Source organism: Apteryx rowi, unplaced genomic scaffold (genome assembly GCF_003343035.1).
Source record: "Apteryx rowi isolate R43461 unplaced genomic scaffold, aptRow1 scaffold_406, whole genome shotgun sequence".
NCBI classification, from domain to species: domain Eukaryota; kingdom Metazoa; phylum Chordata; class Aves; order Apterygiformes; family Apterygidae; genus Apteryx; species Apteryx rowi.
Window position 1 is genome coordinate 817184 of NW_020450588.1, and position 24469 is coordinate 841652.

At 56.3% G+C, this 24469-nt stretch overlaps 1 protein-coding gene across 1 annotated transcript; it reads left to right on the plus strand.

Annotated features, from left to right (window-relative positions):
• Positions 1 to 2410: 2410 nt before the first annotated feature.
• LOC112970796 (ephrin type-B receptor 1-like) lies at positions 2411 to 13755 on the plus strand (the record flags this gene model as incomplete). The annotated part of the gene is made up of 4 exons (XM_026075581.1): positions 2411 to 2458; positions 4879 to 4957; positions 5489 to 5553; positions 13074 to 13755. Coding segments are annotated over exons 1-4 (874 nt in total), but the record flags the coding sequence as incomplete, so codon positions are not given.
• Between the last annotated feature and the right edge of the window lie 10714 nt (positions 13756 to 24469).

Here is a 24469-nt window from a genome sequence, read left to right on the forward strand (position 1 = left end):
AGGGCTAAACCTCGCTGTAGGGGGTTGTCCCCTTGATTTAGAGCCGCCGCAGGGCGCGGGACACGAATTTCATGTGACACGACTAATAATATTGTGTTAGATGTAGGAGGCAATATGTCCAGTAGCTCAGCCTTGCCCCGGTACCCCTCCGTGACTTGCCAGTCACCTCTGCTCCTGACGACCGTGTAAGTGTTACTTCTGATAGCACGTTATGAACTGCCTTATTAATCACCTGCAACAAGCCGTTATTTCCTTTGCTAATGGCACGCAGGATAGGCAGGCTGAAATCCAGCCTGCTGCCTCCGTCTGTGTGCGCGGCGTGCCGGGACCGTCTCGGCTGGGTGGGCGAGCGGTGCCTAGCTCCTCGGGACCCCTCTCCCCGGGCCGGTTGCTCTTTAATATGCAGTGCTGAACAGTGAGGAGGAGGGAGCTCCGAGGCTTGGGGAGATGGTTCCTCCRTGCTCCCGTAGCCTCAGTGTGYGTTGACRCGCACAAACRTTGCGGATGGAGSGGCAGGAGAAGAGCTTGCTGTGGGGCAGGGAGYGGTGCCTGCAGATCAGGGCTTGGGGTCCTACTGCTGCCTCTAGTGAGGCACCGAGAGGGGACTTGGTGTTCATCTGCGTACGGTGTCAATGGTGTAATCGACAGATACCCTACTTCAGGGCTGCTTCTGACCGGGCTTGACATGCCTCTGTTTCTCCTTCTGTTTCCTGGCTTCCTCCGAGCCATCAGAGTTCAGCCACCGGCAGAGCAGGGCGTGGGATTTGTCACGCTYGGCTCTAGCCACCTAGCAGCTATTTGGCCTTGGGTAACTCCGGTCCATCTCTGGTCGGCCCATCTGGAGAAGCATGAGCATTTCCAGGGAGGCTCTCATGCCATCTGTCCAAGACATCTCCCTCAGGGCTGACTCGTGGCCTGCAAAGGTTTGCCTCACCTGGCCCGCAGGACCTTTTACTGCTATTTCTTTAACGCAGAAGAGCCAGAAGGCCAACCCAAGGGACTTGCATGGCAGCCTGCGGTGCGGGCAGGGTTCACGRGATGACTCACGTTCCTGTGGACCTTCTGCACGTGCTGCAGCCTGGGAGAGCAGGATGAGCGTGCCGGGCTGGCTGGGAGCCGGCTCGGCCCCGGGTCCCGGTGGGGGGCTCCCTGGCTGGGCTCTAAGCGCAGAGGAGAGGAGTGTTGAAGCTATGCAGATGGCTTCCCGGTGGGGAGGAGAGAGTCGGCAGCTGAGACGGAGCGCGGCTCACCCTGCCCTCTGGAAACCGGTCAAGATCCCCGGGAAAATTAAATGCAGAGGAGAAGCCTCGTCGGTACTAACTGGTTGTGCGTAGAGTCAGACAGCCGACTTGGTTTTCATGGCTTGTTTTCTACCAGTCGATTGTGTCGTTTTCTGTCGGTCTTGATTTTTACCCTCTTCTTGGTTGGTGTGGTGAAAAAGGAGCACGGCAGCTTTCYGGTGATCGAGCCGCTACGCATGGTGCAGCGGGACGAGGCAGGCGAGAGCTTTCTCGCAGGCGATCGGTGTGCGGAGGCAGCTCTTGCGGCGGGAGCTTTGCGAGAGCGYGGGCTCGGATGGCCTCTCTGTGGAGCCTGCTCTCTGCTCCGTTAATCCATCCGGGATGGGATCCAAAGCGCCGCGTGAGCGCAGGCGGCTCCCGCCGGGCCGGCTCTCGCCGTCCACGGAGCAGGGACGAGTGCCCGGCGCGGCTCTCGGCGCCTGCGCGGGGCGGAGGCTGGAAAAGGCAGGTAGCTAATTGCTCTCCAGGGAGAGTGGGAGATTGATGGCTCCCGCTTTGCTCCGGGAGTTATTAAGGAGCTCCTGCACAGGATCCGAGTGACTTCAGTTGTCTTAATGGGGTTTGGCGGTAACCTGCAGCCGCTCGGATTGCTGCGAGGTGCACGGAAAGAAAAAACATGCAGGGGAAGGGGGGCCATAAGAGAGGGGAGAGCATCCGCGTGAGATGGAGGGGATGCTCCAAAGGGAAGGAGGGGCAGGACCAAAAGAGCAGGCGAGATAGAGCCGGACCAGCAGGCTGAACTTGGCCAAGGGGGAGCAGAAACCCCAGCGGAGATGGCAACAAGTGCGAGCGAAGCAGCGGCGGCGAGGTGTCCGCGAGGCTGCTCCGCTGATTAATGATGCTCGGACTCGGAGCCGTTGTAATCCTCTCATTAGCAGGCTGGGGAAAGTAATTTTACATTGGCCCCTGCCCGCCTTCCCCTCCTCGGCCCCGCTGCCGGGTGATTGATTGCTCGGTGCCGCTCGCGGGGTGCCGGCTGAGCCGGGGGATCCTCTCGTCCCCCCGCCGAGAGCCGCGGTGCGCCCGGGCTGGTCCCGTAGCGGGTTGTAGCATCCACAGCCTGGAGGGGGTTTTGGTTGGTTGGGGTTTTCTTCCATACTTGGGTTCGAATGGCAGATTCGCGCTCCCGACTGCGTTGCCCAGAGCTTGACCTCCAGGTGGGAGCTCCGCTGGCTGAATCCTGCGTCCGTTCTCCGTGCTGACGTGGGGCAAGAGACAACAGCRTCTGCCAATCAGCCCCCTTTTAACGGAGGGCGTTTTGTAAGCCTTATCTACAAGCTGCTTGGCTGTAGACATCCCTGCGTGGTCTTCTCTTGGGGGTCACAGCGTGATGTGAGGTCCAGAAGGTCAGAAGCAGCGGTTATGGGCCATCTGACCAGTGGAAGCATCCTTCCTGGAGCAGAGGGCCAGGTTTTCTTAAAATCGGGCCTCGTGCCTAGACAGTGCTGTCGGGAGGGTTTGGGGAGGCATGAAATGGAGATCCCTGGGGAGMTGTTGGTGTCTGTGGCTTGGGGGAATCGCTGCCGCTGGGCGCCAGGAAGACACAGCCGAGTGGTAGGTGACTCTAAAGGAGCTCCCTTGGAAAACCCGTGGCTGGAAATCTGTGGTGACCGCCCTGCCGTTAGATCCGGAGAGCTGGCCGTGGCGTCTTGGGGGCACTGATGGAAGATTTTGGTTACCGGAGCAGGAAACGTGTGTACAAGTCCCAGAAAGCGAAATAAAATCAAGGATGGAGCACGTGGGAGTCCTGAGATGTGCAGGGCTGGATGGGCGCCTGCTCTTCAAAGTCATTTCTGGCATCTGTGCCTTGGGAGTCACGGGATTTGGGTTAGCTCAAGAGGAATTTGAGCTGAAAAGGAGGATTTAACTGAGGGGKTTTTTAAGGAAGTTTTGCTAGGTTGCGGATCCTTTTGCTGGAACTTTTTATTTGCTGCATGTGGCGAGGTCAGTTCTTGCGACCTCGGGAATCAGAAGCAGCGTTTGAGCAGGAAAAGGTCTGCAGAGGATCACGCTGCTAGGGTTGGCTTTCAGAGCCTCCTTTYCTTTTTCAGACCGTTTTAGAGGCGTTTTGAGCTGCTTAAGTACAAGTTACTGTGGYGGAAACTTTGGAAGTGTGACACCCCCCCCTCCCCCCCGAAAGACGCAGAGTCCCGCTGGAAACAACGGAGCCTCCGAGGCGAAAGCCCGGGGAGCCGCCGTGCGCACGCGCGGCGTTGGCAACGCCGTCGCTCCTCGCTGCTTTGTTTCCCGAAAATAAAGGCTTTGGGGGCTGTGGGCGTTGGAGAGGAAGAGAATAGGAGGAAAAGGGCGAGTTTGCAGCGGGGCACCCGGCCCCGCCGGTCGCGGGGCTCCGGAGAGGAGGCTCCGGAGCGCGCAGCTGGCCGGGCGCCGCGGGTGCCAAGGGTCCGGCYGCTGCCGGCGACGGGGCTGCTCCTCGGGGCCGCTTGGCCGCCGCTTTGTCCAGGTGCAAACTATTGTTCCTGCGAGTTGCATTTAGAAAGCRGAGCTGGAGAGCTGGGAAAAGGCTGCCCTTCCTGTGCCCCCCCCTTCCCTTCCCTTCCCCTCCCCTCCCGGCCGGTGTTTGGTGGGAGCAGCCGGCTGCGGAGCCGAGCCGAGCYGGCTTGCGGCACGGGGACCTCTCTGCAGCTTGGCAGCTCCCTCTCCCCCCGCCAAAACATCTTTATTTCTTGCCCCGAGCAGCGGGGTGGAGACCGGGATCGATGCCCGGCCCGGCCGCGCTTCCCGCAGCGGGCGGGTTTAGCCGAGGGGCTTGGAGATGGGGATCCGTGGGCTGCCGAGCGCGGGGCTTGCCAGGGATGTGACGCTTCCCAAGCTCCGGAGCCCCTGCTTGCTGCGGATTGGGGTGGTTTYCCTTGCTCGCCCGCCCTCGTGGCCGGCGCTAACCTCCGCGGGAACGTTTATCAGGAGAGGCAGGGTGGAGGGTTCCCGGTCAYGTGCCTTCGGCTTCCCCTCCCGGAGCCGCGGGCAGAAGGACGGGCGGAAAGATCGATGGGAGTTTCTCACTTCCCGCTCGCTGGAACGTTCCCGGGGAAATGYGGAGCGACAGTCCGGCAGCGTTCCCCATCCTCTTGCCCACACTGTGGTTTTGTTTTTTTTCCCATCGTTTGTCTCTCGTGCGCCACCAGTTTTTCCCATGCTCCGATACGGTGCCGAAGAGTCCGGCTGCTCGTTCGGGGGGAGCCGCTGCCCGCCGGGGGCTGGAGCGGAAAGCGGTGTGAACGGGAGGGACGGGGACGAGGACGCGGACGGGCGGCTCTTCCGCACGCCGACGGCCCGTTTCTCCCCCGCGTTTGGGCGAGACGCGGGGATCGGGCGGGTTAATCCGCCTGCTGAAAGCAAATAAATGAAACCCGGAGGGTTTTTCCCATCTGCTTCCCTGTGTCGTTGTTCTCGCTGTTCTTCTTGTTACTCTTAAAATAAATAAATAAATAAATAAATAAAAAAAAATTAGGGAGATGTCAGCCGTATTGCAGCTTTTTAACGTTTCCCATCAAATCCGCCATCAAAGGGACCCCCGGCAGAGGAACAGCGCTCCTGCGATCTTATTTCCATTCAGGCATTTGAAATCGCTTTGCCGGATGATAACCGCGTGCAGCAGCAGCAGCCGCCGGATGCCAGCGCGTCGARTGGGACGCGTAACGTCGCCGGCGAAGCAGCCGGCTGCCGGCGAGCTGGCCTCTGCCGGCTCTCGGGCTGCCCTCTGCCCGCCCGGGAGGAGTTTCTCCCAGGCTCCTCCTGCTTCCAGGCAATTAATGGCAAACTGCAACGAGGTTTTGTACGTGCATGTCATACACGTGCATTTTTTTTTTCTTTTTTCTTTTTTAGTTGATAGTGCTGTTTTCCTCTTCTAGACTCGGGAGATTCAAAAATCCCCAGAGGTGGCAGCACGGGTTAAGGTCACACCCCGATAGGTTTGCAGGGATTCAGGGCCTGCACCGTTTATTCCGGAGCGAATCCGGCTTTAGTTCGTTCCCTGTATTAGGGGGCCGATTGCGTTATTCCTGTGCGGCTCAGAAGGTCAAACGTGCGCTCCGCGAAAGCAGTGGAAGGTTTCTTGTAGCCGTTCATGCGGGGCGAGCTGCGGCACAGCCACGCTCGTGTGCTCGTAGCTTCACGGAAAACTTCGGAAGTGACTCATTTGCTTTTGCTCTCTTGTGTGTCCTCAGAAACCCTGATGGATACCCGGACGGCGACAGCTGAGCTGGGCTGGACGGCGAACCCGCCTTCAGGGGTAAGTGGCGGCCGCAGAACTGCCGCCTGCCTTCGCGTTTGTGCGGCCTTGCAGGTTTTTCTCTTGAGATGTTGATTCGCATCGCTTTTCAAAGCAAGACGGTGATGCTGGTGGCCTCCTACGCTTGGGCAAAGGCAGGGATTCCCGCAAGCTGCCAGCCGGCGCAGGAGACATCCGCCTGCAAAAGAAGCTACAGACCCAAGCAGCCCTCCTTATGCCATAACAGCGTAAATACTGCTCCAGAAGTCCTCAACCCTAGAAAATCCTTAATTTGTTACCTGTTCGGGGGAGCGATATCTCTAATGGGAGCGAATAGCAGAGAACGACTTATTCTGGGGGGGAAAGAGYGAAGATGATGCTGTTTCCTTCTTTGCTTCTTGGGTCTTTTGGGATGCCTCTATCCTTCAAGGGATGTAGTTTAACAAGTCTCCGCACAGCAGCAGAGAGAAAAGGGTCTTAAGGGGGACAGGAGAGAGGAGAGAGAGGGAGGTTGTCCCTTCTATTTTTCCCTTGCCTTGCAAGGAACCTTTGAAGAATCAATGAATGAGATCAAAAAGGGGAAAGATGAAGAATAGCTGCTCCCTGACAGCTGCCCACCTCCCCAGCTGTCTGATTCCAGCCTAGCAGCATGAGAGGAAGAAATGCCGAGGAAGCCTTTTTCCTAAGGCACATCTTAAATGGAGGCAGCACCACTTGGCTGTCCCGGCACCTACATGAAAGGAGAAGCGGCCGCTGGCCTGCTTCCCGAAAGTCCTTCCCCTGAGGAGGAGGTATGCTTGCATAGCGTTGCCTGTAGGCGCAGAGAACATCTTTGGTGCTTTGTGGGGCTATTCTGACCCTCCAGAGAAAAGAGGTTTCTTCAGAGACTGAAAGCAGTTAGATTTTTTTGTCTGTTTGTTTGTTTTTTTGATGCTGTGTAGATCTTTTGAGCAGAGGCATAGAAAGCGACTGCTTCCTGAGAGCGAGAGAGAGAAGTTCATCAGTCCAGGTCCAKCTAGGAAGTATCTCCTGTTGCTGAAACATTGCTTTGTTGCTTCCAAGCCATAAGGAAATGTAGCCTTTCGACACCTCTGGGCTTAAAGCTGGAGGCACCAAAACCGGTTTGGAAACTCTTGGCCAACACGCCTCAGCCCGAGCGTTGCAAAGGCCAGATGTGGTGCTAGCTGCCCCTTGCATCCTGCTTCTTGGGTCGTGACAGTGCTTTCGCCCCAGGTCAGGCCTCCCCGCGGCTAAGAGGAGGCAGCTCACCTCCAGTCCCGCTCCCTTTGAGCCTGGGCGATGTCTCGGCGGCCCAGCAGATCCTTTCGGGGTGAGGTCAGGCTGAGCATTTGCCCCTCGCTGGCTTGTCCAGACGGGACGTATCGCAGGCGTGTACCTGCGTGCTCCATCCCCCAGGCCCTTGGGCGCTGCTGGTCTCTGCTATCCGAGCTGGACGGCGGGGAGGGTGCTTCTGACCCAGCACACAGGACTCTGTTTCTTCAAACTCATCTCTCCTATGAGCTGGCCCTGGTGTCTGGAGAAGACGGAGCTTTCCTCCATCCAGACAGGTCCCTGAACGTGCTCCTCCCCTTGCGTTTCGCCTTCCAGGTAAACCGTTCAGCTAAGTCACCGTTCTCCATCCTCCCGCTCATGCGTTCTCTCCCTTTCTGTACCAAAAGGCTTGTAATTAGGAGACATTAACAGGCTCAAAACAGCTTTCATACCTGAAACATCATCCATAATTGCACTCAGCAGTGCTCTTCCCTGGCTATTAATGTCACTTTTATGAAGTAATGAGGAACAAAACACCCTGAGGCACTTAAAACATCTTTTTTATATAATACGAGTCTTTGAGGAATGGAAGCATAAAATAACCTGACTCACATTCCCCTGACAGAGAAAGTGATAGACAAAGACAGGAGCAGACAGGGGGAAGAAGATCAGTTGGAAAGGCGGGTGCGAGCTTAATAGATAGGCATTACAGATTGATAGATAGCAGGTTGGGTAGAGATGGATTCAACAGCAGGGRTGACACTCAGGTGGGTCAGCGGTTGGTTCGAGAGATGGATGGCTCCGTTAAATCGGTGGAACTAAAGAGGCGGATAAATGCCTCGGAGAAAAATCTAATATATTTTATTTAGTTATGTGTGTTATCTTGGTAGACCCTTTCAGYGTGAGGGGTTCATCCCTGAGGCCTGAAGGACACGGTACCAAACGAGAAAGCGTACGAGCCGGAGTCCTCATTAGGGCTCGGCCGGCTTGGCCAGGTTTTCTAAAGAAAGCAACTTCCATATAGTCACCAAAACTACATGGCATAGCTTTAAAAGAAAAAACAGTACCATGGATGTGCAGTGGATACTAAATCCTGTCCAGGTATGTAAGACGCCCTTGAAACATAGTTTTACGAGTGTTTTGAAAGATCTGGACCAGGTAGAACATACAGAGGTGATGATACAGAGGTGGTACCAAGTCTTTTATTAAAAAAGGCATAGAATTAGTCCACATGTTTGTTGGAGAACGTACTTCTGGTTGTGAAATGGTGCTGCTTGCCCCTACCGTGAGAAATGGGCTGGGAACTGCTGTTGTCCGTTTGGCTTTTCCATGGACAAAGCACTTAAGAGAAGCTCCTGCTCCGGTCTGGGGCTCGCTGTTTTTTATGTATGTGGTGATAAGTCCTGGTCTCGGTGCTTGCCCTGCGTTCCTGAAAAATCAGAGCTCGTGGACTGAGCCTTTCTTGGTAGCACCGTTTCACTGGGCAGATAGGAAGCATTTCAAGGTGTGCTTTGGACTCTTGGAGTGACCTCCCACGCAGTGTTTGGGACCCAGCTATAACTGGGATTCGTTGGTTTTACCTCTTTCTGACCATTCAGTCTGAAACTCAGACAAACCTGAACGACGAAAGAACTTTGCCTGTGGATACCCAATTAAATAAAYGTGCATATATGTGAACACGTATAAATAAATACATAATTAAAATACATAATGCTATCTCCGTTCCTGCACTGAGACTGTAACTTCTGCCTTAACTAAACAGAAATTTGTCTTTAGGAAACTCTTAGGTCTAGCTCTGTTGGGGCTGCCCAGTAGTTAACTAAGCTCACTGTTCAGAAAGTGGGCATTGCTTTTTGTTTTTCTGCTTTTCATCTGATGCTAGCTCGGGTGTGCCACCATGGCATATGGCACTGCTTTTTATGCTGCTTTAAAGGATTTCCTACCTCTACTTTACTCTCTCCTGTAGTAAATTGACCAGGATGAACTTCGGTCTCTCACCTAGAAGAGTTTTCCGGTCTTCTTGTAGCCCTTTTCTGAATACTTTTTAAATTTTATCCATGCTTCTGAAGTGTGGGTAGCACAGACGCTACTGTGGATCTAGCAAGGGCATTTTTGGAATCGGACTGGATCAGTGGAGTCAGGCTGTGGCCTGGGTTGCACACCAGCAGAAAATGAGCAATGCCCTTTTCTCCTTCCAGGCGTGCAAGAGCCTTCAGAAGCTATCCGGTTACGGCACTGCGTTTCAGGTTTTGTTCAATTTAATACTCGACACTAAATGCTCGAGGGCAGACTTGTGTCACTTCCTCGCTTGTCCAGCAGTCATGGCCAATATTCGGAGAAGGGCTGTCCAGAGCAGGGGTTGCAGTGTTGTAATTCACCCAAGCGGCCTCAGCTGTGTCTCAGTCTGATGCAGTCCCACTAAGATGTGCATGGTTTTTGCTTGCCTTTGAGTCAGCGAAGACCCTCAACTTTACTTGGTGTTTTCCTGTTTTTAGCTTTCATTTACCAAAAAATGTTGTCTCCCCTTATCATGGGATTTTCACCCCTGATGGTGTTTGGAGAGATGTGCTGCAGACTCCTAGGAGCTGGGCAAATGCGCAGGAAACGGATGCTTTCAAATGGGTGTTTGCAAGAGGCAGAAGAAAGTTGCTACGGGAAATGCAGCATTTTGACTGTGACAAGTCGTGCAGGAGAGGAGGGATTTGTGGGCTTTCTGCAATCCCGGCTCTCTGACCCACCAGCATGTCTCGCGTAGGGGCCGGGATAGGTTGCTTGCTGGAAGGCACCCTAGGTTATCTGCTGCATGGGGAGAGTTTGGTCCTAGCTTGAGGAGCTGATGTGGTCCCTTCCTGCCCACTCGCTACTGGTGACCTGTCTCTTTTTTTTATTTATTTTATTTTTTCTATGCCTTTGTGGGTTTTTTTTTTTTCTATAATGGATTAGTGGCAGGCAAATTGCAGAGCGGTCTCCTTGCCGCTTGTGGCAAGGCCTTCTGCTGGCTGGCCGCACGTGGCAGGAAGGGTCGTTCCTCATCGGAGAGATGGCGACGTGGGCGCTTCTTTCCGCAGTTGCGCAAGGGGGTGAGCTTGCTTTCCTGTGCAGCTCCGCACGGGAAGAATTGTGGTTTTGCATGGAGCAGGGCCTGTCGAGGTCTGCAGGACAGGCACGGGGAGGTTCACAGATGGGCAGATAGCGACGGGGATGACAGATGGGGCCTTCCTGCCAGCAGCAGCTGCTCTAGGCAGGTGAAGAGGAGAAGACCTGGCTGGACACGGCGAGATGCTGCACAGCCCCTGGCTGGGGGGAGATAAGGCGAAAGGAGGCCAAAGAGGCAGGAGATGGCAGATAACGAGCTAGATGGATGGGTGCGCTGATAGATAATGTAGCGATAAGATCAGCTAAAAAGGGAAAACGAGCAAAGAAACGAGGGAGAAAAGCAGCAATTGTCTATGAAGGGCTTCTCCCTTGCTTTTTGAGCCCCCTTTTCCCCCTTTGCCTTCGGTGTGCTTTCTCCCTGTGCCCCCGACGCCCCGGTGGCCTTTCCTTCTCCCGAGGGCAGGCTCAGCTYGCCCTGCAGATGCCTCTCTGGGGGCTGCACGGCTGCTCTGCAGCGCTGCCTCTCCTTGTTTCGCCTCGGGCTGGAGACACGCTGCTCGCCYCGATGCCCTCGTCCCACCGTGCCTGCATCCCGCCAGGGCAAGGCTGGAAGACGAGGGGCTGGGAAGCTGCCAGGACGTGGGTGCTCCTTGAAGGCTCCCAGCTGGAAGTGTTTTAAATCTCCGYGGAGACGGGGAAGAACATTGTCTTAATGCCCAAGCTCCCCGTGAATTATTTAGCGGGATCTTGTTGAAACAATGAATTTGTCACCGTTGGAGCGTTAGCAGCAGCAGCTGCTGGCGGCGCGGCACGGGGACTTCCAGCCGCCGCCGGGTAGCGCCGGAGCATCCCGCCTGGCCCCAGCCTTCGGGCGTCTTTGAGAGCCGGCGTTCCCTCGYGCTCCCGGCTGCGCGGCCGCGTTTGCAGCGCCGGTGCCCGTCTGATACGGCGCCGTGGGGCTCCGGGTGCCGGGGTGCACGTGCTCGCCTCCTCCGCTGCGCTCGGCCCCGAAGGAGCATCTCTGCTGTCTCTCCCTTCCCCTGCTGCGCGGCCCGGGCTGCGCGGTTGTCTTGAGCCRGGAGCACCGATGTACGGCCGTTCGGGCAGGAGCACGTTGAGCCGCCCTGGCTCRACATCCTAGGACATCCCCAGAAGGTCCAGGCAGGTTCCTGCTCYGCTGGTGTCTTTTGCAACTGCTGGGTCCCGGCTTGCTCTGTTTGTCCCCGCTGKTACCGCAGGYRGTTCCTTCAAAGCAGCGCAAGCCCRCAGCCTGGAGGTGTTTGGCAGACGCATCCCGTGCATTGTGGGTGAGACCCTCCTGCGGGCTCTGTCCCATTTTAACTGTGGCTTTTGCAGCAGCAAACTGTGGTGGTTCCTACCTGAGGTGCTCCTCTGCCAGGAGACCTGACGCCAGGAGCCCCGTGTATTGGGCACCCGAAGCGTGGCAAGGTCTGCTGGCGTGTCTCCACTCCAAATCTGAGGTTCGACGCTCCACTTGCAATCCAAAAACCACGGGGAACGGGCTGCGGAAAGAGCTGGGGAGCGCTGGCTTCCCGACGCGCGTCACGAATAGAAGARCGTTGGTTGGGGTCTCCTCCCGCGCGCCAGCGAGACGGGTGGTGAGCGCCGGCCGGGGCGCGAGAGGCGGCGTGCTGGATGAAGGGGACGCGTCCTGCGGAGCTTGGCAGGGCTGACGGTGGGCGGGCGAGCGCTGAAAGGCAGACCGTTGTCTGACGTTAGTTGGGTGATGGCCTCTAACGCGAAGCTCCAAAGGGGCTGGGAAACAACGCCAAGCCGGCCGGGCTGGGCGGACTTTGCAGCTTGCTCGTACGAAAAGGTGCYTTATAAAGAAAGGACGTTGAATTTGCACATTGTGTCCCGCGGAAAGCATGTGCTTGTACTGCTTGCATGGCACAGGGCGACGAGGGGGAGAGCTCGGCTGGATGGATGCGTTTGCCTGTCGTTATTGCTGGTTTGGTAAACATCGCTTAACAACAATGCGCAACCTTGAGCCATGATCTTTGCTTAAGCTTACAAGAGCTCAATAGTTAGACCTGGGAGCAAATATTCTGACTCATTTGTTGGCAGTGTGTACTGCGAGAGGATGGTGTTTTAAAACAATAATGCGGTTTTTCCATCGATGCTGCAGTTCACAAGGTGGGAACTTAGGGAGCGGATGAGGAACGTGATTGTTTAAAGGGAAATGGAAGAGGACAGAAACCTGCAGAATTGCAGTGTTGGTCTGGTTCCCTCGTCGGGAAGAGCTGAGATACAGGGCAGTTCAGTGTTACCTCTTTTGCAATACGAGCGTGTACGGTGGTGCCCCCACATAAGTGTATGTAAATGGGCGYGAGTGTTTCTATAGTGTCACTCCGAGAAATTATGCATGATATTCACAGTGCTGCTTAAAGACTGCCATATGAATAATGCTGTTACGAGGAGACTGTAAACATGGATTAGTTAAAATGAATGGATTATGAGGTTGTAAATCTGTCTGTGGGACTCTAATGCCATCGCAGACTATTCACAGTTTGCTGCTGTCCCTTAATTGAAATTGTAGCCAAGATTATATTAATGCYCTTCTATAAATCGAATAGCAAATCTATATTCTCTCCCTCGCAGCTGCAGTGTGGCTTTGGTTTGGTTTGGTTTGGTTTTTTTTGCTCACGGAAGTGAAACTGTTCTGCCTCGCGCCTGGGGCCACGCACGTTCTGCAGCCCAGACGTTGACTTGGTCTTAATAAAGACATAGTCTCATGTGGTGCTTTCCCTCCCACTTCTGAGTGCGTGGGCCATCTTTCTTCCCACTTTTATGTCCTCCTAGCCTTCTGGAGGCAACTAATGCAATTGTCCACATGGAAAAGACATTTGAGGAGATAAGGGGATGGCGGAAGCAGGCAATTGGGTGTTTTCTGCTTGGGGCTCTGCCAGCAAGTGGCCTGCTGCAGCTTGAGCCCTTCTGTTTCTGTTTTGTCCCAAGGATTAGATTAATTAAGAAACTAAAGTGTGATTTTTATCTTGTGGTCCCAGAAGTGAAAGCCAGACACGCTAACTCAGAGTCCTCCTTTCACCCCAGCCCTGCCGGTCTAGAGTGACCAGCGCCTCCATGGGCTCGTGGGCCATGCACGTTCCCTCTGCCTCCCTCTCACAGCCTCTTTCTTCTCCTTTCTGCAGTGGGAAGAAGTCAGCGGCTACGACGAAAACCTGAACACCATCCGTACGTACCAGGTGTGCAATGTCTTTGAGCCGAACCAGAACAACTGGCTCCTCACCACGTTCATCAACCGGCGCGGCGCTCACCGCATTTACACGGAGATGCGCTTCACTGTGCGAGACTGCAGCAGCCTCCCCAACGTTCCTGGCTCCTGCAAGGAAACCTTCAACCTCTACTACTACGAGACAGACTCTGTCATTGCCACCAAGAAGTCAGCCTTCTGGACGGAGGCACCCTACCTCAAAGTGGACACCATTGCTGCTGACGAGAGCTTCTCCCAGGTGGACTTTGGGGGCCGGTTGATGAAGGTGAACACAGAAGTGAGAAGTTTTGGGCCCCTGACCCGCAATGGCTTTTACCTGGCTTTCCAGGACTACGGGGCTTGTATGTCTCTGTTGTCAGTCAGGGTCTTCTTCAAGAAGTGCCCTAGCGTGGTGCAGAACTTTGCCATTTTCCCAGAGACRATGACGGGAGCAGAAAGCACCTCGCTGGTGACTGCCCGGGGCACCTGCATCCCCAACGCTGAGGAAGTGGATGTGCCCATTAAACTGTACTGTAACGGGGACGGGGAGTGGATGGTTCCCATTGGCCGCTGCACTTGCAAGGCTGGTTACGAGCCGGAGAACAACGTGGCTTGCAAAGGTAAGSTTGGCCTTGGTTGTGCCAGGTGCTTTATGCTAGCTCTGCTAACGCGTGGTCTGTCCGCATCCAAGCTGCTGGGGGTCACGTCTGTTTGGGAATCTGCTCTGCACCAGTTACCTGCCGTGACGCAGTCTTGCTTTCAGGCAGTGGTTTGGGAGCAGCAGCGCAGAGCTCTCTCCCCCACGGATGGCAGCAGGCACCTAAAACCAGAGGTCCATAAGTGGTGTAGTACTGCTGAGAGCACTGTGCCTTGCGTTTCACCCTGACGCAGGTCAGGTGGGACAGCTGATGTGTGTCACTTCTGCTGGTGCCTAAGGAACCCTGGAGCTTTGGGGGGTCTTTATGGAGTTATGTGTGTAAGCTCTGTGCTGGCATCAGGAATGCTTACCTGGAGGCCACCGCTAAGCAAGGAGGCCTTAGAGGAAAGGTGTCTATGGAAAACGGCACGTATAGACATCCAGTAGATGTAGCTTATATGTGTGTGAATGGAGCTGTCATGAACGTGGGGCCCTGCTTGTTTAATCTGGAGCTCGCCTAAAGGGTCGAATCCGAAGCTCGATGCTCCTTTGGAGGCTTTAGGCGGCTGATGGCCGCAGAGCAGCCCGTGCCTTTCTCGGCGTGGGAGGGCTACGGCCCCAGCGCTGCTCTGGAGGCAGTGGGGTGCGTGGAGGCACTCGTGCCCCTGCCTCCTTCCCTGGTCTGGAAGGGTCCAGAGCAGTCGCTTGCTAAATGGACGGGATTATGAGGGTAAGGTGTTTCCAGAGGAAAATTTTCCCTTACAAAATAAGATGCTGGCAGGTACTCTATGAGGGTCCGTCCTGACGTTCTCTGTGCTGTTTGGCTGCTTCTCAGGTGGGGTGCGTTTGTCCTGCTGGTGCAAGTGCTGCTCTGGGTGAGGGAGGAGAGCTTACCTGCTCGGCCCGCGGTCGCCGATGCCCTTTGGAGAGCTGCGATTTGGTCCGCTCGAAGCCCCGCGAGCCCCTATCAGCCACGGCGGCCTTTGGCTCGTGGCCTGGCTGGGTCGCGGCTCCGGTTTGGGCATTAATCCTCCGTTTGCCCGGAGGCAGCAGCGAGGCGTGGGAAGCTGCACGCGTGGCAGAGCCAAGGAAGGGCTGGCGGGAAGGAGAGCTCCAACGGCTGCCGTCAGAGCGCTTTAAAAAGGGCCAGAGTCATGCCCTTGTGGGATAACTGTAGGATACTGCAGGATATTTTGGGGAGGGGAGCAAGGAAGAGGGTTTCCCTCTCGTTCCGTGAGCCTTCTGGTGCAGGTGGCTGCCGCAGCGTTTTGGGCAGCCGTGGTTCTGGATAAATGCAGGTGCCGAAGCTGAGATTCAAGCTCTGCAGAAACACATACGTTCGTTTGCCTTAATAAACGCTTCCCGCTTAAAAAGGACCCCGATCCCATCTATCACCCCGGCACGGGCAGAAACGTCCCCAGCCTGGGAGCTCTCGTAGTTTTTCCACCGTGAAAAACCACTTTCCTGTCTCTCGGAGGTGGGAGCAATCGTGGGCTCCGAGGCCAGCGCTCCGAATACCGGGAAAGAGCCCCGATTCTGCACCGTTTTGTGCCTCGCGCTCTCCCGCACCGAGAAACGGGAGGTGCTCTGCATAAATCCGGGTATCCGACCCGTGGGCGTAACTCCTTACGGATGCTGTGTAGCAGAATTGCACCAAGAATACCTGTGGTTTTTATTTATTTACTTATTTTTCTCTTCAAGTTACACATTTGACCCAAAGCAAAGTTTTGTTCCCGATGGAAGGTGTTTTATTCCCTTGCGAGGAATTAAAGTGCTCCTTTTTGAAGAAGATCTCTTAATAAACCAGAATGTTGCTGGTGAGACGTTCTTCCTCTATTGACTAAACAAACGGGAAACCCACATGTTTTTATGGCAAAATGACATTTTTTTTTCCCCCTGCGTGCAAAAATAGATAGTAATTTTTGCTAAAAACTGGAATTGAAAAAGTAATCCTATTTTGCCAGAAGTGTATAATAATAATAATAAYGTAAAACTGCCTCAGGTTTTGTTATTGGTAACTGTTCAGTCTGCCGCCTTCYGGGGCTGTGGAAGATGTCTTGAGTGTGTCTGTCCTCTGCAGGAGGGCGCTGCACAGGCCAAGTGCTCGTCCTTCCCTGAGAGTGACTTGGTTCGGTGGTGTATCTGGTACTGACCCTGAAGCTACACCGAGCATGTTCGCGTTCTTCCAGTGCTCCCCGTTTCTGCAGAGCGCCGTGTGGGTAATGCAAGGAAGAAATATAATCGAATTATAAAAAAAAAAATTGGGCTGGAAGGGGGCTGACGATGCCTATCCCGGCTGCGAGGGAGCAAATCCTGGCTCTGCCTGGGTACCGCGGAGACTTTGACCATTGCCCGGGTGCGTTGGGACGTCGCTCGCTTCCCCGGCTTGGAAKTAGCTCCTCGGCGATGCCTGCCCCGAGCATCCCGGCTGCCGGGTCCTAGAAGGGACTCTCCTCCAGTCGCTGCAGCAGGAGGAGCTCCTGAAGGCTCCCAGGAAGGGGGACGTGYGGATTTGGAGGTCCTGTTAAACCCTGGCGAGAACCAGGACATCRGATGAACCGGCCCTTCTGGAAGCTTGGGACAAAACGATCCTAAAAGCAAGTCAGGCTTTGTATCAGGACTGTTGGAGAATTAGCTATGTTTGAGTAAAAGTTGGGCCTTGGGTTGGGCTCTGGCTTCTCCGTCGCTTGTGTGCACCCATCGCCCATGGGCTTGGGTCCAACCTTGCCCGAGCAGAGCCRAGAAGGTGGCAAAGCCGGCTCGTGAGCCCTGCCGGCCCTGGGAGGGTCTGCGCTCGATGCTTTTGGGGGAGGAGGGCAGTGCCGGGGCTCTCCGGCCCCGGATCATCCCGCATCAGCTGCTTTCCCGGGCAGGAGAGGTGGGAACAGCTCCCGCATCTCCCTCGGCTGGTGCTTGCTCTGCTCCCGGGGGCTGGCGYGGGGCGTGCAGACCGGGCTGGTGCCGGAGCACGTCCTCCTCGCCTCCGTGCGCTTGGCCGCGTACCCTCCTGGCGAGGGACGGAGCGTCGGGAGAGCGGCTGGAGCTTTGCAAGGGCTCAGACCGGTTGTGGCCGCCGAGCCCGGCGCGCTGGGGAAGCTCCCGGGAGGCCCCACGCTCCCGCCGTCCGCTCGCSGCCCCCGTCGAGCCGAGCGCCTGGGATGAGCCGCTTAATAACCCCGGGGAAACTGCCGCAAGAAATAAATCCCTGGTGTCTCAAGGCTGAGAAAATGGGCTCAATCCCTCCGCCGCGGGGGGAGAAAGGGAAAAAAAATAGGGTTGAATTGGTTCCCCCCCTCCGTGGGCTCCAGCTCTCCGGCGTTTTCCCTGGCAGCGGGTGCGTAAAGCCGCGCTGTTCCCAGCCGGCTGGTGACGCGCCGCATCCGAAAGCCCGAGCGGGGCTGCCCCCGTCCTCCRCGGCCCTCGAGGCCTCAACGCCGTGCCCGTGCCCGCGCCGCGGGGCTCGGGGTCGGTTTGCAACGGAGGCCGTTCCTGCGGCCGGAATGAATAATTCACGCGGCGCGCCGGCCCCCGTTCCGCTCGGGTTGATATTAAACCCATTCGTCTTGTTCCGCCCCGTCTCTCGGCCTCGCTTTATGGCTTTCCGCGTGGTCAAGGGGCGATGCATCATCGCGCCGGGGGGAGGAAGAGCGGCAACGGGGAGCGCCGGCGCGGCGGTAGGCAGGGCGAAYGGCGAGGCGCCTTGGATGAGCGGGCCGGGCGGCTGCTCGTTTCTCCTCAAGCAAAATGATTAGATACTTTATTCTGCTGGCGTTTGACTCTGAAACCTAATGATGACAGGCTAACGCCTCGCTGGAACGACTGGGCGGTGCGTGGGTCTCTTGGCCTTTGAGGAGCGGGCAGCTGGCACCGCATTTATTTTTGCTGGAACTGCGCTTTCCTTGCCGCCAGAAGAGGTAGAGCAAAGGAGGAACGTGCGTCCTTTGCGGCACTCCAGGGAGAATTCCGGAGGCCCGGGCGCTCAGAGGGTGCAGGTCCGGGGTGGCGCTGGCTCCCTCCGAGTGAGGGCAGGGGAGTGACGGACGGGCTTTTGGGGGATGAGCAGATCTCGCAGAGCTTGGCATCYGACGCAGAGCGGGTGCCGTGCCGTGCCGGGCGGCCTCGCTTTCCGTTTGACCTCCGCGGTCCCCGGCGGGACCTTGGTCGCAGGGAGAAGCTGGCGGAGGGAACGAGAAGGCCGACGCGGCTCTGTGCCGAGTTTCTATTTTGCATTTAGAAAATCGGAGAGGAGGTGTAAGAGAGTGATATATATTTTTTTCTTCTTTTTTTTCCTTTTTTTTCCTTTTTTTTCCTTTCTCCTCCCTCCTCTTGGCAAATTCCTGCCGTAACGCGGTCAGGACTTCCCGGAGGATGCTCTCTCCGGTTTCTTTGCCGTTTTTCTCCGCTGGCGCTTCCCTCCTGCCGGGCCCTGGTCGGTGCCGTGAGCCGGATTCACGAGAGGGGAGCTGCTTTCCGCTGGCAGGCTTTGAGTGAACGAGCGGCCCCGTGCCTATTCATCRCGCCGTCCTTCCCCTTCTGCGCCGCGGCCCCGGCGATAATTATTGATTTCCTCTATTTATAAATCGCAGAAGGCTGGAAACAATAGCGGAGCGCAAGATTTATAAAGCGACACTTTTTCCCTTTCTTTCTTTCTTTTTTTTTTTTTWAAATAATTATGAACGTTCTGTAATTATCGGCCGCCTAATTCGCTAACGTTTGAAACAAGGGAAACGTCAAGATTTCCCAATCAAAACATGGCTCGTGCCGAGATCTGCGTCTCGTCGGGCTTCCCAGCCGCGTGTCCCCACTCCGGGTGCCTCCGAGCCGCCCCGGCCGCCGCGCCGGTCCCGCGGCTCCTTGCGTGCCGCCGGGCCCTGCGGCCTTTCGGGAGCCCTTTCCCGGGATTTGCTGGCAGGGCGGCTCCGGCGGAGCTTGAGGAGGTGCCATCTGCCTCCCTCTTTCACGCGTCCCAGCTTTGCCTTTCTCTCCTTTCCCTTTTTTTTTTTTGTGTGCGAACACCCGTATGGAAAAAGCAATCACTAATTAGAGTGCGAGAAAGCCGAGGGGCGAAAGGGGGAGCGGGGAGGAATGTGGCCGAGCGAGGGGGCGGACAGGGGGGCTTTTCTCCCGGAGGGCTGGGAACGCCCTGCTTTGACAGGGMGAGCGACAAAAGTCCTTCCCGAGCCAAAGGAGAGCGGTTGCTTGGCTTTCTTCTCTTTCGGAAAACTTCCCCCCCCGCTTCCTCGGCATGAAAAGAAGGGGGAAAATAAAGAGGTGGAGAAAGAAAGCGTCGGCGGCCCATCGCTCTTCCTGCCCGTCCGCCCTCTCGGTGGCTCTGTTCGGTGGCCGTCTCCGTTAGCCGGCAGCGGGAAGCGCCTCGTTCTCGCCCAGGCCCTGTTTTACACCAGCGGCCCTCCATCCGTCTGGCTCCGGGGTCCGTGYGCGAGTGAGCTGCCAGTGCCGGGACGCTCCCGCGGCGGCCGCCGGCGCCTCCCCGAGCGGGCAGGTTGGCACATGCCTCCACGGCTAGGTTGTGCACGGGGACCCCCAGGTGCCCCCATAAARCGGGCAGGAAATGTGGGAACGCTTCCTGCAGCTTTCTCCCAGGGTAAAACCAGGCCAGTTCCGCTTGAAACCCAAATTAAAGTGGGCAAAACTGCYTTTTGCACGAGTTTGGTTTTAAATCGAAAAACCCAATGTAAGTTGAAGTGGTGCCGGCTCCGTGCATGGAYGTGGATTGAGTTCTGGGCCATTTCAGGTGSGACCTTCCCTCCGGTTTGTCTAGCRCCTGCTGTGAAAAATACCCTATTTTTGACGTTTTTTGAGATCTCCAGCACCCGTCCCTTCTCCTCCCCAGTGCTGGTGCATCCCTGCATCCTGAGCCCCATCTGGAGGATGGTCCCCACTTGGGGGGATTCAAACCGTGGGGTCCCCAGCYGCAGCGCTGCCCCACCGAAAGCCCCTCCTTGGCTTGGCGATGGGGAGGAGGAGAGACGCAGAATGTCCGAAGGCAAAGAGGAAGGACACGAGGGGGATGCGGAGAGGAGGACAACGGGAGGAAGAGGGTCCCCCACCCCGGCGGGGGTCTTTCTGGGGCTGCGCGCCGCTGGGGAAGGGTGTGCTGGCTTTGGGGCGCTCGGGTGAGCGTGCTGGGGAGGTGCGGGCATCGCCCGAGATGGGCAGGGTTTGGGGAGGGGAGAAGAAGGAGCCAGAGAAGACGAGAAGAGAAATGAGGGAGGGGGAGAGAGGAGGAGAGCTGGGGAGAGCGGGGGGTCGGGAGCAGCTGGGGGAATTGATTCTTGCCCGGCCCCGGTGGGCTTCACAAAGAGCGTGCCGTGGGCGGTTTGCATCTGAATGCAGCCCCGCCGGGTCCTGCTGCCGAGCAGAAAGCAGCTGCTGCTGCGTTAGCCACGCGCCTTTTGAGACGTCGGAGCGAACCCTTGCGTGGTGCCTCGCCGGCTCCCCCAAAACGGCGGCGCTGCGGTTTGGCCGTGCCGAGGGGCAGGCTGCCGTGCCGTTCGTGGACCGTCCTGGTCCACACCGGGACGTATGGTGCAACTGTGCAGGTTGGATGCCCCTGGTGACCCTTGGTGGAGAGGGGGCTTTGTCACAGTGGTTGCCCATGATGGTTTCGGATGTTCTGCTCCGCACTGAACGACGATGGCTGAGCTAGCAGAGCTCTTCAAGTGTTTCTGGCCAGACAAGCTAGACACCAAAAAGCCTCTTTTAGACTGCAGTAAGAGCATCTGTGCAGCCGTGGCACCTTCTTCGCGTAACAGCAGCAGCAAAGTCCTCAAGGCGTTTTGTAGTGGGTCTAACAGAGCAGTGCAGCACTCCGTATAAACGCTTCTTCGGTCCGTTTAAATACATCTTAAACGGCCTTCGCTTTCGTTACCTAGAAAAGCGCAAGCAAAGCAAGCAAGCCCAAAGCYGACCTAAGAGCAGAAGGAGGAGTTTGCGCTGGCGTGCGTTGGGGTGGCAGGAGGTCCAGGCGCGGGTTTGCAGCGGACCTTCAGAGGTCCTCCCAGCAGCCCGAAAYGGGCCTTTCCCCTCTCTTTTCAATCGTATCCAACCAAGCAAAGTTTTCCGCCGCCTCTCCCATCCTGTGGCGCTGCAGAAGGCTCTTCCCGGCTCAGTCGCTGCCAACCAGCCTTGTCATCAGCGCACCGAAAGCGCTCCATCTCCGCTTGGCGCTGTCACTGGGTGGTTGCTCTTCGGCGCTGAAAGATGGCCGCGCTCCAAGCGCTTCCCGACTATTGCGGAGTGACCGGAGGGCCGGAGCGTAGCCGTCTCCGGTGGGTGCTGCGGTGCTTGCCCTTGTGCTGGGACTTGGAGCTGCTTCTCGCAATCGTTCCTCTTCCCACCACTGGGTGGAACAGGCAGCCCAGTTTTACCGGTGGCCTTGCTTCAGTGCGACTTAGGTAGCAGATGTGTTTGAATCGCTGCACTTTAAAAAAAAAAAAAAAAAAAAGGAAAATTTTTCTTAAATTATGCTTTAATGAAGACATCCATTAACACCCATAATAATTTCACAAGGAAAACGTCCAGGAAAACCTTGTTAAATTTTTTTTTTCTAATGAGTACGATGGTTTTTAATGGAAGTCTTAATTAGGCATTATTAGCCAAAATGTTCCTCCAGTGGATTCGGGCCCTTTCTCTGCCTGTTCAGACCTCGGAAGCACCGCACACTCCTTGCTGTCGTGGGCCGGAGGAGATGACCTCCTGGAGAGGATCACCGCGCTCGAGCGCCTCCTTCCCAGGCTCTCCCCCTCCGAGGTCCCAGGTGGGGCTCATGAGACCGGTTGTTGGTAGCCCGTGGGTGATGACGCAGAGCGGCCTCGTTATGATCGAGCCCTCTTTGGAGGAGAAGCGAAGGAGAGATGAGTCCACTGCTGAGTCCCCTGTCCCTGTACCACCAGGGCTAGCGTCTGGTCCGGTCCTCCTGATGTGAGGGTCGGACCCAAAGAGGTTTCTAGACACTTGTGGCCTATCTRTGCGTCCTTGGGAAACCCTCCCTTGGGGGATTTACCTTTAAATAATTTGGGAGAGCTGGCTGTAAGTCCTGGCTTCTCCCACTTTGGAGATATCTGTGGATTCGAGGTTTCTTCCCCYGTTTCAGGAGTTCTGCGTGCCCGGGGGGCGTTTTGTAGATGTTCCCTGGGAATATGTTTGTTTGCTCATTGTGTGCTATGGCTGATTGTTTTTTTCCTGACCTGTCCGTGTCCCTTCCGACTGTCTCTTCTTGGTGYTGCCTCGTGCTCGTGTGCTAAGACAGAAGTGGTAGCCCTACCTGACTGACAGTCAGACACAGTCAGCGCTGGAATACTTCTCCCCTGGGGAGAATTTAAGAGGAAACTGCCTTTTCTCCCCCTCGGTCAGTAAAGTGGGGACTCGGGGACCAGGCGGTTCTCCAGCAGGAAAACCAAGCCTGAGATGTTGTGCAGTCTTGACCCTACCAGTTGGGAGCCTGGGCGAGGAGAGGGGTGCTTGGAGGTGCACACAAGAGACGCAGGGAAGGTGGCGAGGAGGAGGACTGGGACCTCCTCGTTGTGAAGAAGCAGTCGGGACCTCTTAATCGTGGAGCTGGCTAAGAAAGGAGGAAACCAGTGTCTGTCAAAGCTGCTCCATGACTTGGAGAAGTCCRGATCCGGAGAGCGAAGTCCTTTGGTGCCCTCCCCAAGGACTGCTCGCTGCAGGGATGCTCGCTTTGCCCGGATCCATCTCCGGATCACCAGGGAAGAGCAGCTGGCTTTGGGAAAGAGCCAGCGTTGCGGTGCACTGCCACGCAGCGATAGCATCGCGCGGGGGCCAGCTTCCCACGCTGGACAGCCGTTTCACCGGGCGTCAGAGGGATCGCAAAGCGGCCGTCGAGCCRTGAGATACGGCTTTGTTTTTCTGCCTGTGTTTTTCTCCTCAAAGAGCACTGTGGGCCATTTATATATCCCCCCCCCTTTTATAATGAGAACTTTTGAATGTTATATTGATTCTAGCCTTAAAAGAAGAAGAAAAAGCCCACATTGATTTTTTCCAAGGGTTTTTTCATGAGCTTATTTACAAATGGGGGAATAAATCTGCTTCAAAATCATTGACTTTGTTCTACCACGTTAATGGTCAATCTAAGAAACTTTCCGTGGTAGCTTAAGTGCTTGGGGAAACTGGTCTTTTCTGATGTTGGTGATACCAGGGCCTCTCCCAGGAGCAAAAATCCTGCTGCAGCGTGTGTGCGTGGGCGTTGCTTGTGCTCAGACCTAATATTTCAATAGTATTATTTTTAAGACGTTCTTTGAGTACGTGCAGCTTCCCTAATTAGAGAGTTTGTGTGCCGCGTCGCTGTTAAGGCTTTGCAATTTATGGAGATAGGTGTCCTTTGCAAAGAGCCGTACGTTGCGCCTCGACAGCAGGGGYTGGTGACCAGCCCCGGGGCTCCTGCTCGTTGGGACGGGCACGTCCTGGGGACCTGTGTGCTGCGCGAGGCGTCGGGCTCGGTTTCGCCGGCTCCCTGAGCAGCAGCCCGGGGTCTCCGTGCAGGAGCGTGCTAAGGGAGCTGTAAGGACTACGCGAGGTGGGAGAACGGCTCCCGTGCTGACATCTRAGGAGACGTGGCTGGAGAAGGGGCGTATGGCTGAGGTGCTGCTGCATACGCACATCGGTCCTGCACCCTCCGGCCGGCCAAAGGGTTTTTTTTTTTAAACCTTTCTGTAAGTTTTTCCTTTTCCTTATTAAGTTAWGAAAAAGCTCTTTTATGAATGGCCACCTCATAGGTCGCAAAGAGGAGATGGGGACCTCGCTGCTGAGACAGCGGTGCAGAATACAGTGCCTTGCTGGGCAGCACTTCGAYGCTTTTCCCTGGGGAGCCACGGCGGTGTCCTCTGCATCCCGTCCCGGCAGCGTTTCCCGGCGCTGGAGGCGGAGGACGGGGAGCTGGGAGGGCAGCGGGCCGGGGGCAGCCGTGCCACCGGCGCTCCGGAGCTGTCGCTGCAGAGGACGAGCAGGCCACGAGGCCCTGCCCGGGCCGCCCGTCCCCGGGAGCTGGGGAGAAGCCGGGCTGGGGCACCCTTCGCTGGGTCGATGCCGGCGTTTCTCGTTGCGGCCCAGGGCCGAGCTCTCCGGGAACCGGTGTGTCTCACAGCTGGCTAATAAAAATAGAGGAGGGAAAGAAAAAAGAAAAAAAAAAAGACGGAGCTCATCGTCTCTCCCTGCTCGGATGTGCGGGGGAACGTTTACAAGCCGTGCCCTCGGGCTTGCAGTCGAGCTTTTGAAAGTCTCATGTAATCTCCGCTCTGGGAAACGGGACTTTACCGATGACATTTTAATAAGCGAAAGAGCCGTGGCGTAAACGTGGGGCGGGAAAAAGCCGTCCGGTGTGCGGAGCGAATCCCGCCGCTTCCCTTCCCTCTGCTCTTGGGGGAGTTTTGCTGGTGTCCAGACCTTCGCAGCCGGGGAGCTGGCACCGTGGGGCAGCCGGACCCCCGAGGTCGAGTCGTTGCGGGAGCCGCCCGGGAAGGGAGAGCAGGAATACGTCGGCGGGAGGGTGCCGGCGCAGGGAAGAYGAAAAACTGAGCAGTGCTGCGGGCGTGCGCTCCGAGTCTTGTAAAAGTGGCCGTTTTTCACTCCCGGTGTTTTTGTTTCTCGGAGGATGTGCTGAGAGCATGAACACAGTGATTAAATCAAAGCATCTCTCGTGCACTTAAACAGTACTT